At 37.9% G+C, this 12,251-nt stretch overlaps 1 protein-coding gene across 3 annotated transcripts in view; it reads right to left on the bottom strand.

The window, feature by feature from the left end:
- Positions 1–12,251, bottom strand: part of RECK (reversion inducing cysteine rich protein with kazal motifs) — a 47,466-nt gene that overhangs the window by 2,282 nt on the left and 32,933 nt on the right. For all 3 annotated transcript variants that reach the window (XM_062498451.1, XM_062498460.1, XM_062498467.1), the window contains 6 exons: positions 10,238–10,426; positions 6,615–6,737; positions 5,972–6,143; positions 3,746–3,938; positions 2,370–2,580; positions 366–439 (listed from right to left, as the gene is read on the bottom strand). In XM_062498451.1, coding sequence (XP_062354435.1) covers positions 366–439; positions 2,370–2,580; positions 3,746–3,938; positions 5,972–6,143; positions 6,615–6,737; positions 10,238–10,426 — 962 coding nt within the window. The remainder of the gene's footprint in view (positions 1–365; positions 440–2,369; positions 2,581–3,745; positions 3,939–5,971; positions 6,144–6,614; positions 6,738–10,237; positions 10,427–12,251) is intronic.

The raw sequence follows: 12,251 nt of genomic DNA, 5'->3' as shown, positions 1-12,251 counted from the left end.
AAACTGGTCAACACACACACCCAGCACCTACAGACACAAACTTTCTGACAGGAAAAAGCAGTAGAATCATAGATGCTGCTCCCATATAATTTGTCTGCATTATTTCAAGTCATATAAATGGCAAACCTGAGTCTGGTTGTTTGTGCCTAATCTAATTCTGTTTTGCTTTGCACTGTAATTCAATTTATGACTCAGATTAAGAAATAAAGGAAAGTATAAGCAGTATAAGGAAAAAAAAAACCAATAATCACAAACACCAACTTAAAAATAATGGCTTTTATAACGTGTTAACCTTTCAGGAGGAAGTGCACCATAACTTGACTTTTCATATACCATTTAACATTAGGCATGATTGAACTGTTTACCCTTGCAAAATTATCCAGCTTGTCTTTGTCATATAAGATTCTCAGCATTCCAGCACACAGTGGACAGCAGGCTCCTATGTGAATTAAAGAAATCTCAGTAATAAAATCAAGTAGTCTTTTTACTTTTAAGTAAGCAAGAGTCAAAATATGAATATTAACTGAGAATGAAAATAGCAAAATTACCAAAACAAAGTAAATGTTTCAATTTGACAGCAGAATTGTACATTTCTAATTAATTTTTAACACTGAAAACATTTATAATGCAAAATCAGTCACCTTTCAACACACATTTACTACTACCAGCATGAAGCAACAAGATGAATTTTCATTCATTTTAACATCCTTCATTATTGCAAGCTAAAAACTGGGGGCACTGTGTGTACCACAAGTCAAGATTTTGTATGGATGCATGCATATCAACTACAGAAATTATGAATTTCAAGAGCTGATATAACTAGGACATGACAGGAGCATTTATGCACATTGCAAGCATTAATTTCTGCAGTTTCACCATGTTGGAGCTTAAAATCTTTAGATAACAAGGAACAAAAAGTGTTTGTCTGACAGATGTATTTCTCCTACTGTTTTTCCTCACCATGTCAGAAACCAAAGGGATAATATTTCAACTTTCTATCCATGCCTATGGATTAAATCCACTCTCCAACTTGTATGTAATTCACATTCACATTCACAGAGTGACATTTACAGTACTAAATGTTATTACAAAGCACAAAGACCCCTTTTCAAAGGGGGAGAGAAAGGAGAAAAATGAATAAAACTCTTTTGTTTTAAGAACAGAGCTTTTCTTTCTCTGTATATGACCAGTGATTAGTTGTTGTTTCATAAAGGAAGCACTTATGAAAACAATAAAAAATTGATTCAAACCAGCACACTGCAAAACTACTGCTCTTCCACAGTACTGTGAATACATATGGTACTCTACTCTGTCTTCTAATTAAGTACCATCTTTGCCCTTCTGGGAACCCTATGCTGATGACAGCTCAGCATTCCACTGTGGTATCTGTGCTGCCACTTCTGAAAAATTACTCATTGGATTCCTAGAAGCATCCCACCCTGGACACCACAGACCTCATTTGTTTCTCCCAAACCCATCCCAGCTGCAAGTCTCTAAAAGACTGAAGGAGCATGCCTCCTAAAGCCAAGGCCTTTCCAGTTCAGGTTTACTCATCTGTGTTCCGACACTGGCTTGCTCTAGCCCTAAGCAGAGTCATTATTTGATGCTTTCTGTTAGTATAACATGTTAAAGCCTAAGTTTTTGTCTTGGCTTGCAAAGCAGGATGTAACCAAAAGTATGTCTACTATCACCATCTGTTGAAACCAAGTGCGGCAGTGTTGTTCATCTTTTCCAGGTCCCATCCTTCCTCCAGGGAGACATCTTCTGTTAATGGGCCATTGAGTCCCGCTGCATGACTGGTAAAATTACATCATCCCATTGGGAGATGCTCCCCCCAGGGGGAGGAGCCAAACATTTCCTACCTAGATAAAAACTGAGATTTGGACACCAAGGCAGCCTTTTTCCACTGGATTCCAGAGGAAAACTGGACCTTTCCACATCACTGGACCTTTGGAGGAGAACTGCACCCTTCTACAGGACCACTGCTTCAACAGAACCACATCTGTCACTGCAGGAGGACTGCAGCCACCATTTAATGGGACTGCTACCAACACCATGACTGACGGGGTGTCAGGTTGTATTCTGACTCAGTCAGCATTTTGTTTTTTTGCATTACTGTATATTTTTTTTTAATTATCCTAGTAAAGAACTGTTATTCCTATTCCCATTTCTTTGCCTGAGAGCCCCTTAATTTCAAAATTATAATAATTCAGAGGGAGGGGGTTTACATTTTCCATTTCAAGAGAGGCTCCTGCCTTTCTTAGCAGACGCCTGTCTTCCAAACCAAGACAGTCTTGTTCCAAGTATCCAAGCCCTATTTATACCCAGAGCCAGGAGAGCTCTCCCCTCCCTGCAGCGAGCCACCCCACCTGGCGCGAGGACGGGTTTGCAGCCCGCGGCAGAGAGCTGGGGACACTTGACGAAGGCACACTCGGAGTGGAAGCCGTGGTCGGAGAGCGCGCCCACGGCCTGGCAGTGCCTGTGGTAGTCCACGGCCACGCGGTCGGCGTAGGCAGCGCAGACGCTGCCGTAGGTCTCCCCGTTGTGCCCGCACACAGGCTCCGACGACCTGCAGAATGGCTGGAACACACAGCAACGCCCGGCACGTCAATCCTGACCCCCACTGCACCAGCTGCTGGGGCGTTGCAACAAAAGTTCATGGGGATTCACTGCTAATACTGTCAAACCTTTGAAAAGGTAGGAAATTAGAAATAGCTTGCCAGTTTGTGAATGGGCCATAAATGAATAGGTAAATACTTCAAGAAGATGACAGAGTCTGAGAAATGCACAATAAAACGTATTTCAGAAACCAATTAACTTTTGTTCTGTGCTAATGCTTAAATAAAATTATCATATATAAATTAACTTATTAAATGAATTAAATCATTATAATTTCACTATACCTTAAAATATTCTATTAATTAAACAAATTAAAATTAATTTGTTAACAACTCAATAGTAATTTATTAATTCATCTTAGTGTGGTTTTGTGCACTTAAAATTTAGTGTGCATGCACATCTGTTTCAAACACATTACTGTATACTTTCATATATCACCTGATTACCTATATTACTTATATTTGTGTATGTATTATTGCAAGATGACAGAAGTAACTTGTCTAACACCACCTTAGAGAGCAGTGGGATGCAAAAACTAAACCTAATTTTAATCCTTCTCAAGGATTAATATGAAGACTAATCCAATGCAGAGTAACCAGAATATTACTGCCTGGTCTGTAAATAGATCCTGAGCAATGAACTTGGTAAACCTGGGGCACAATCTCACAAAAAGCTAAAGACTATCTATGACTGGGCATTATTTTATATTTCAACAAGTTAAAACTGGTGCGAATTAGTGTTTAAGTAACCAAGAAACTGCACTAATTACTGCAAACACACTTTAGTGTGCAAGCTTTAACAGCATATATAGGAAGATATATATATCAGAGTATTACCCCCAAGAAAGCGTAAGTAGAGCATTTGATTTCCTTTGAGATAACTGTTAACTAAAGCAGATAAACACTTGACAAATTCTGAAAACTGTGAGATTATTTTTTATACTAATTAAAATTAATTTTTTAAATTACTGCTTTCTACTAGACCATTTTATAAGCTATAAACCCCAAAAAGAATACTTAAATGAGACCCAAACAAACAACATTGAAAAAAAGAAAAATAAAAGTTGTTAAGTTGAACACCAAAGAACAAAGAAGATTTGATACTTATTGCTAGAACCATTTCCTACCTGGCATGGTCCTCGGTATGCCAAACTTTTTCCTTTTTGGTACAAAGTACACAAGTTAGTGTATTCCACATTGTCTGTGTCACAGACAGGATCCCGTGTCTGGTCACAATTTAACTGCCTTGGCACACATTCATGCTGGCTGCATTCAAACTTCTCAAAACTGGTCAAGCAAACTTGTTTCTTTGGTATGCACCTGCAGAAAGTCATAAAGTCATGTCATTCTTTATTAAGTCTCACAATATTGAGGGAAAATATTTGCAGTGTAATTTTCTCCAGTGCTTTAGAGCTAACAGAGGTTCAGCAGAGCTGCAGGAAATACAAGTGATAAAACACTGAATAACCCGTCAAGTCTCACCAGAAACCTGGAACAGTTTCACACCACATTTACTCAACGTATGTCAACACAACTACAGTTTTCACTAACATTTATCTTTTACCAAGTATTTTTCAATGGATTGTTGACAAAAGCTTGGATAAACTTCTTACCTACTCCCATACTTCATTTTGTAAATGAATATTTAAGAACAGCTAGGTGAGAGAAAACATGGAAACAGCAAGAAAAAAAAAAAATTCTGTTGCAGAGGTCTAGTCTCACCCTTCTCTGAGAAAACAAGACCTACAAGATTATACGGTTTCAATTGCAAATATCTAATTGAATTCTAGATTTGAAAGTTCAGAATATTGTACGATATTCCATCTAGAGGATGACTGCAAACAAACAGAAAAATCTCTTATTTACACTTTCTTGGCATCCATTCCTCTGCAGCCTACACAGACAAGTACAGATAGAGAAACAACACAAGTTCTTTCCACTTTGTATTAAACATGTACCTTCCATGATCTTCTCTGCAAAACATTTGGCATAGGCCCTGCAAGGCATCCACCTGCTAGAGAAATGCCAGCCAGTGCAGTCTGCTGAACAGGCTGATGAAAGCTCTCATGTCCCCTCTGGACAATCCCCTCCTTCCATAAATTACAGCAGTGCTGCCACCACTGTATAATGCACAATATGTCCTTATTCTCTCTAAGTGTTGTGCTCCCATGAATTACAGACATGCCTTTGATATTAGGGAAGGCTTGGAAATTCTGAGATTTAAACACTTCACAAGTGGAATGTAAGATCCTAAATAGATTCCAAGTGCATCAGGGGCATTTTCAGATGAGCACGTTCAGTTTGAGCTACATTATGAAACCAGAAAAAGGTACTGTGTACAGTACAAGTTGAGGTTCTAAGCATAATGGTATTTTGAAAAACTGGAAAGCCTCTATGTACTCTCCAAATTTCCAACATAAAAAAGTAAAAAATGTTTATCCAAAATGCAGCTTGGAGATTCCAGTTTTGAATGCCATTATGGTTGTAACAGCTACAAGGCTGCAGTGTTTTCTCAGTATTTTTCTGCATCATGGCATTTTAAGTGCAGAAAAAGCAAAAGACCTTAAAACTGCTACAATCAACTTTAATGAAAGCACAATATTACACAACTTATTTTGATGGTTTTCTTTCAAAACAGAAAAATACACTAATTCAAAGGAGACTGCAGTATTGCACAACATTGAGAAAATTGAAGACAGAGACCAATACTGTGAGCTGCAGACTTTGATCTCTGTAAGAAAGGTCAGATTTTTTCTCGCCTGACACTAGCACAAAGCATAGTTTTGTTTTAATATATTTGTCTATGCAGATTTTGCTTTTCTTGATATTGATAAACCAGAGATTGTACAGACATAGTTTTCACAGGATTTCAGTCTAAGAAAAAAAGAGATTGATATTTTCCTATTTTAGAGACAATAAACACAATTACTGACTGAATAAGCATGACTTAGCAAGTAAATTCAAGCAAGTCTTGAATTCAGACGTGAGTCTTCTTTGTAAACTGGCAAAAGAAAGTGTGAAATAAAGTAATAAAATGAAAATTATTGCCCTTTTGGCAAAATCTGATTCTCCCACTTTCGAAAGTGTATGTGAAGTCTCTTCTATTGCTAAACTGAGATTTGCGTAATGAATTAAATTGACAAAGCACTATAAAAATGGAACCAAGAACTGGCAGTTATTACAGTCCCATACTACTGACTGATGAATAAAAATCAGCTACTTCAAACAGTTATTTTCATTGGAATAGCCCCAAAGTAGAATGTTACAATATACAACACATTCAAAGAACACGTAAATCTGCTTTATGAGTGGATGAAACCAAAGAAAAACTGAAAAGCATATTCTGCTTTTACCTTTGATTTTTATTACAAGGGTTTGGGTTGCAAGGATCCTTGGAAATACATGATCCAAATTCAAACTGGTTGTCCTGGAGCCCAACACAGCGAGCTATGCACGCGCTGGGATACGTGCGCCCGTTCTGGCCACAGACTGGGACAAACTGGTCCACACAGTTACAGGGCAAACCTGCAAGAGCAACACACAGAACAGAGACTGGGTGCACACTCATTTTTCACGGCATAAGATACACAAAGCATCACTGATGTGTCTCTGCTTTCAGCCTTTCCTCCCACCTGTCATTTAGCAATGCTGGAGCACACAGGCACTAAGAAGGAGCAGGAGGGGAAGTTTGTGTCCTGCCTCTTTGCTCATTCTACTCACCTTTCTCCATTTTTCCTCTTTATCTCTCATCCCTAGTGCACCCTGTCTCTATTTATTTTTACGTATTACTCGAGGTTTTATTTTCCAGTATTGATTTTCTTTTTTGAAGTATGTGCTTTTCCTGCAGTGCAGGTTGGACACGAGAAAAACAAATAGTTAAAAAAATAGCAATAACAAATTATTGGGTGTTTTCCATTAATACTGTAGAAAGAATTTAGCTGATAATATCTGGTCTAAAAATACTCAACTTAGAGTTTTCATGGTTTGGAAAGTTACCTGTAAACTTTCGACGTTCATCCTCTGAGCTGTGCTCAGTTAGACACTGACGTGTAGAACAAATCAAGTTTCCAGCAAAACAGGAACAGACATTGCAATCTATATTAAAGGATGCTCCATGGCCTTAAAATAAATTAAGTAAATACATACAATTAATGCAAATACACCAGAAGACTACATATTCATATGCAGTACACAGATAATACATTCTTATTGTTTCTGTAATTTCCCTTTTCAGTACATTTTCCCACTGAAATTTCTATCTCTTTTTTTTTAATAGATTTCAAGTTTTGCTTTATTCACTTAAAGTCTGTTCACATGTGGTTTTGATTAATCACTTAACCACAGAAGCAAGCACTTCGTCCATTCAGAGCCTGTATAAATTAGGTTTTCTGTTTGTTTTTTCTTTTAAGAACAATAAATTCTGGCTAGCAAGTTTCATGTTTTCTTCAAGGTAAAGCTTTTGTAAAGACATATTCTTCTAAATTAAATTTACATAAGACTCCTAAACTTTTAGTCTCACACATAAAGCAAAACTTGTATGTGTTTGCCAAGAGGTAAAAGTACCAATGCTCCATTCCAGCCTTCACTGGATTGAAATATACTTTATAAGAAGTCAGTGACATTTTCACACCTGAATCTAAGAATCAAACTGCAGACTTAAGGGATTTTTCTTCAATTCAGCAACTCCAGTTCTGTTTTCAGAACTGTCCCTATGACTACCCTTCACTGTAATGTATGTTTTGTATCAAATCAATTCATGTTGATGACTACTGATCTATCCATAATCAAACTGGTTATCAAAGACTACCGACAAATACACAGCTCTTGAGGAAAACGTATCAGCAATTGTTCCTTAGAAAATAAGATAATTCCCTCTAATCTCTTTCCAAAGGGTTGAGATTGAGAATTAGAATTTTAAAGAAAATATTACACAGGCACAAGGAAACCCCTCAGCACTGGAGTAATTCAGAAGAGGTGCTCAGAGACAAATGAGGGCAGAACAAGAGGGGATGGGAGAGAAAGCCTCTGTAGCACAGACAGTTCTCTTTACATAACAGAACTACTCAAAGGACCAAGGAATTTGCCAGCAGAGAAGAAAAGCTTAGAAAGTAATGTTAAACACAGGATCTCAGGTGATTCTTCAGAGTACCTGACTTAGGATCCACCTGAAAACTGTGCAGGGCCACTGTCTTTCACTGTCAAACAGTGCACAGAGCAACCTGTCCTCATCAGTAACCATCTCACTGGTTGTAGGCAGCTCACAACACAAAAAATCCCAGCAACATTCAAAACATTCAGAGTTGTTTTCTTTACAGGGAATCCTTTTAAAAAACACAGTTGAGATTTTATGTCTAAACCCTGGCTTTTTACAACTGACATATACACCAATTAAGTATAGTTACTGCAAAATATTTACATGGTGACCATAAACTTTTAATACTTTGCTTTCAACACATCATCTAACAAATTTGGAACCTAATATTTTTTATCTTTTATTACATAGCACCTAGAGTCTTAGTCACATAAACACTGCATGAGTCACTATGGCAAAAGAGGAAGCTGTCTGTTTTTGGAGTTGTGGTAGTTTGTTTGTTTTTAAATGGACAGCATGTACTGAATACCTACAGCTACACATACTGCTATGGCTACCAGGACAAGTGAGGGCTCTACACTGTGCAACCATAAAACACAAATTCAGCATCAGACATTTTTGTGATTATTTTCACCAATAATCTGAAAAACTGCAAGTTTCCTTGGATAGACTGGTCCATAGAAAGTTACAGTCACCATTTAGTAACTATTTGTTAACAACTGTATCTTAAGAGTATCCACTTTTGCCAGATACTTTCTATAACTGCCCATCAAATACATTGTTAATGTTAAGATGTTTTCAGTGTTCTGCTTTCATGAACAAATAGTACCAATTCTGAAAAAAATAAAAGAAAATAAAAAAAGTTTTAAGTATGCTTGGCTGCCTTTTATCTTCTTTGGACAAACAACAACAACAACAAAAAACAGATTGCAAAATCCCCCATTACATTCCATGGAATACTGCAGGCAGACTTTTCCTGAGTGATGAAAATACTGTACAATTGATTATTTACCTTGTTATCTTTTGTGAGAAAGAAACATCCTAATTTCCTGCTCTTTCATAATTTAGGGTTTGGTTCCCAGTCTGAAAATTGTGTTTTTGACAAATGGAACTATAACAAGTGCCTTGGTTCTTAAGTTTTACTTAGTGTGAAAATAGTATGTAAGAAAATTAGTATGAAAATACTATGATAATATGGTAAAAAAATACCTCAGTTATTTTGGACTGATGAGATATCTTTAACTTTAGCTCTGCTTGGACAACAATCTGATAGCAGTTTAAAAGGGCTGATTTACAGACACTAAGCAATATCCAGTGCTGAGATATGTAAGTGTGCATTAGCAGCTGATTCAGACACCAACTTCAGACAGCTCACAGCTCAGCACAGACTCCATTTTATATTCAAGACCTTTTGTAATTTTTCCCCTACCTTAATAGAAGCTTTTTGTTTGTTTGTTTTCTTTTTCCAAGATTATAATGCCACTTTGTGTGACAATAATACACATTTAAAGCTCTCAATCAAAGAGTAAATCTGAAAATAAATCAATATAATCTTCCAAGAAGCATCACCTGTCACATCTCCTTGAACTCTTTTGACTGCCAGATTGGGTAGAACCCAATTAATCCTTGTTACTCATGGCAATTTAAACTCTAAACAGGGAGCTGCCATGGTGAGGAAAGACTTTAAAACAACAGTGTTCAATACATCTTCATCATCATCATGTATTTGCTTAGATGTTTATTTTTAGGCATATGTTAGCCCCACTAATAAATTATCTTAAACTATTATTCTTGTTTAATGTTGAGATTGTGCAAAACTTATTAGGGGATGTCTAGTGGAAGAGCCAAAGACAAGGAAAAGGAGGAATTAAGATGAATTGAGCAGGAGAATGTGTGGGAAAGCAATGGGAAGAGGGGAAAAAGGGAATGATTCAGTGTAAACAGGTGGCTAGACAGTCTGCCTTTCTCACTGAACCCTACACTTCATCACCACAACCTATCCTATATTTTATCCAATCCTATTTTTATGCTTTTAAGATGTGTGCTTCCTACTCTGAATATGTGCATGAGTACTAACAAACCTTAAGCTGGATGAACCAATAAGTAGGGAAAGAGGTTTTTGTGCTAGCCACTGGAATGGAAACACAAACCTTGGGAGTTCATGGGTCCAGATGCCACAAGCCACTGGAAGGAAGAAAAAAAAACCCCAACAAATCTAAAACAACCCCCCCACCAACCATTTGGAGCTAGTAAAGAAACCACCCCATGCTAAAAAGAAATCGTGTACTGAGAACACCCTTCACACAGGACTGTGATTGATGGAGACAGGCACAGTTCAGTACTGATCTCAACAATGGAACTCTCCACCATATGTAAGACTTAACCCAGTATTAAATATAGGGATGCAATCATCAGCTTTTGTATTTTCTGATAAACTCTGAATTCAGATCCTCTGTGTCTTCTCATGTAGCCCAAAATTCATTAGGTAAGGAGCGGATGCTGGGTGCATCACTGCTCTATTACTTACTTTTCCTCTGTCCTCCAACAATGCATGACTTCTGGAGGTCAACACAATGCATTTCCATACAGTTCTCCAGCAATCCACTGTGTCCACAGGTACAAATCTTGTAACACCCAACATCACCAGCTGAGGATGGAACTTGGATAAGTGTACCTTGTCGGACAATAAAATCGGAGGCTTCTCCCAGTTTGCAGCCTGCACACAAGGAAAAATTTTAGCCCATAAGTAGCAAACATGTGGGCAAGTGCCATTACTGAAATGAATTACTACACTGACTTGTGGTAAAAACGTAAGGTGTTGTTGAGCAGCCTTACTCTTGCCCTTAAATTCACCTACTTCACAGAGGCAACAAGTAGCAAATATAGAAGACAGATGCCTGAGACAAAGTTGTGAAGTACCTGTGAAGATACTACTTCTGAGAAATAGACCTGAAATTACAATAATTCTCAAGTATTTTATGTTTCCCTTTCTGTAGTAGTGTGAAACATGTTATATGACAAATGCTACACATACTTCAGTCTTTCCTATACAGAATTTGAATTAAAGGATCTCACAAGCAAAGCTCAGTCATTTCCCCTATATCACATATTTGATTGTGCCTTTCTTCTCTACTTGTACCTCTTAAGTGCACACTGAAGGATTCTTACAATCAGATGTGACTAGGGGAGAAAGGGAGAAAAAGAAGAAAAAGTAGATTTAAAAAAGAAAGAATGGGAAAGAAAAGAATGGGAAAGGAAAGGAAAGGAAAGGAAAGGAAAGGAAAGGAAAGGAAAGGAAAGGAAAGGAAAGGAAAGGAAAGGAAAGGAAAGGAAAGGAAAGGAAAGGAAAGGAAAGGAAAGGAAAGGAAAGGAAAGGAAAGGAAAGGAAAGGAAAGGAAAGGAAAGGAAAGGAAAGGAAAGGAAAGGAAAGGAAAGGAAAGGAAGAGGAGAGTGAAAGAAAATTATTTTTAAAATTACAAGGAAAAATAATAAATAGTAGATTGAAATAACCCTACTAGGGGTGAACTGCAACAAACCTCCTGAAACCTTCAAACAATAAAAAGACTGAATTAAAACATAAAAGTCAGTTTCCAACCTTCAGTGGAAGCAAAATACCTCTTCAAAAGCTCTGGGTGAGCTTGTTATCAGATGACTTTAAATGACTTTTGCAGCAAGTGAGACAACACAACCTCTATAGTAATAAGGCTCAGCTTCCCAGGAAAACAAAAATATTTGTAAGCGTCATAGAAGCATAACTGAAACAATGTCCCTAGGCTCATATAAAGAATGAGCTGAAGTCTATCCTCACTTTTAAAAAAGCACAAGGAGAGCAGATGTAAGAGTAAAGTGAAATCCAGCTTCCCTCTTTTTTCTTCTTTTTTAATTAGCAACCACTGGTGATCAGCCACAGAACTGCTGGAAGAACAGAAGCTTAGGGAACTGATGTGAGACAGCTATGGCAATGTTCTCTATCACCTCCTTGAGAAAGGAGGCTGCTTCATGCAATTCAGTGTAAAAATCAGCGTTGCTCTCACTCGCTCAGTCACACACACGTTCAAGTGATGACCAAATGCACACTTTCCACTCTGCTTCAAGAAGCCCAGCTGACCCCTCATGTCACTGGATGACACCTTCTGCTTTAAAGGAAAGGGGAAAACTGTAGCAAGCACTACCAGTGCCTAGAGCAGAACAATGAAGGGGCTGCAGAAGTTGGACACTGCAGAGTCTCACACTTCCATTTGTAGGTTTGATCCTTGTTACTGACACCACCCAACTCTGCCATTATCAAAGTTAGGTACCTGAAACTTATTCTGCATGAGACTCTCCCCAGCCAGCTCACATTTACACTTGGTGCAGAGGTTAGACAACCTCAGAAGTAGAAATGCCATCAGCTGCATGTCCAGATGTCTTTGGTGGGAAGGGCTGGGCTTTGAGTCAGTGGGAGGGGAGCTGTGGCACTGTGCATCTCTTGGTTCCTCTTGGGTTGTATTCCTCTCTTTTTGTTATCTCCCTTTTCATCATCGGCACCATAGAATTATTAT

The sequence above is a fragment of the Cinclus cinclus genome, chromosome 1, assembly GCF_963662255.1.
Source record: "Cinclus cinclus chromosome 1, bCinCin1.1, whole genome shotgun sequence".
Taxonomy (NCBI): Eukaryota; Metazoa; Chordata; class Aves; order Passeriformes; family Cinclidae; genus Cinclus; species Cinclus cinclus.
This window is presented reverse-complemented; position numbering and strand designations above follow the sequence as displayed.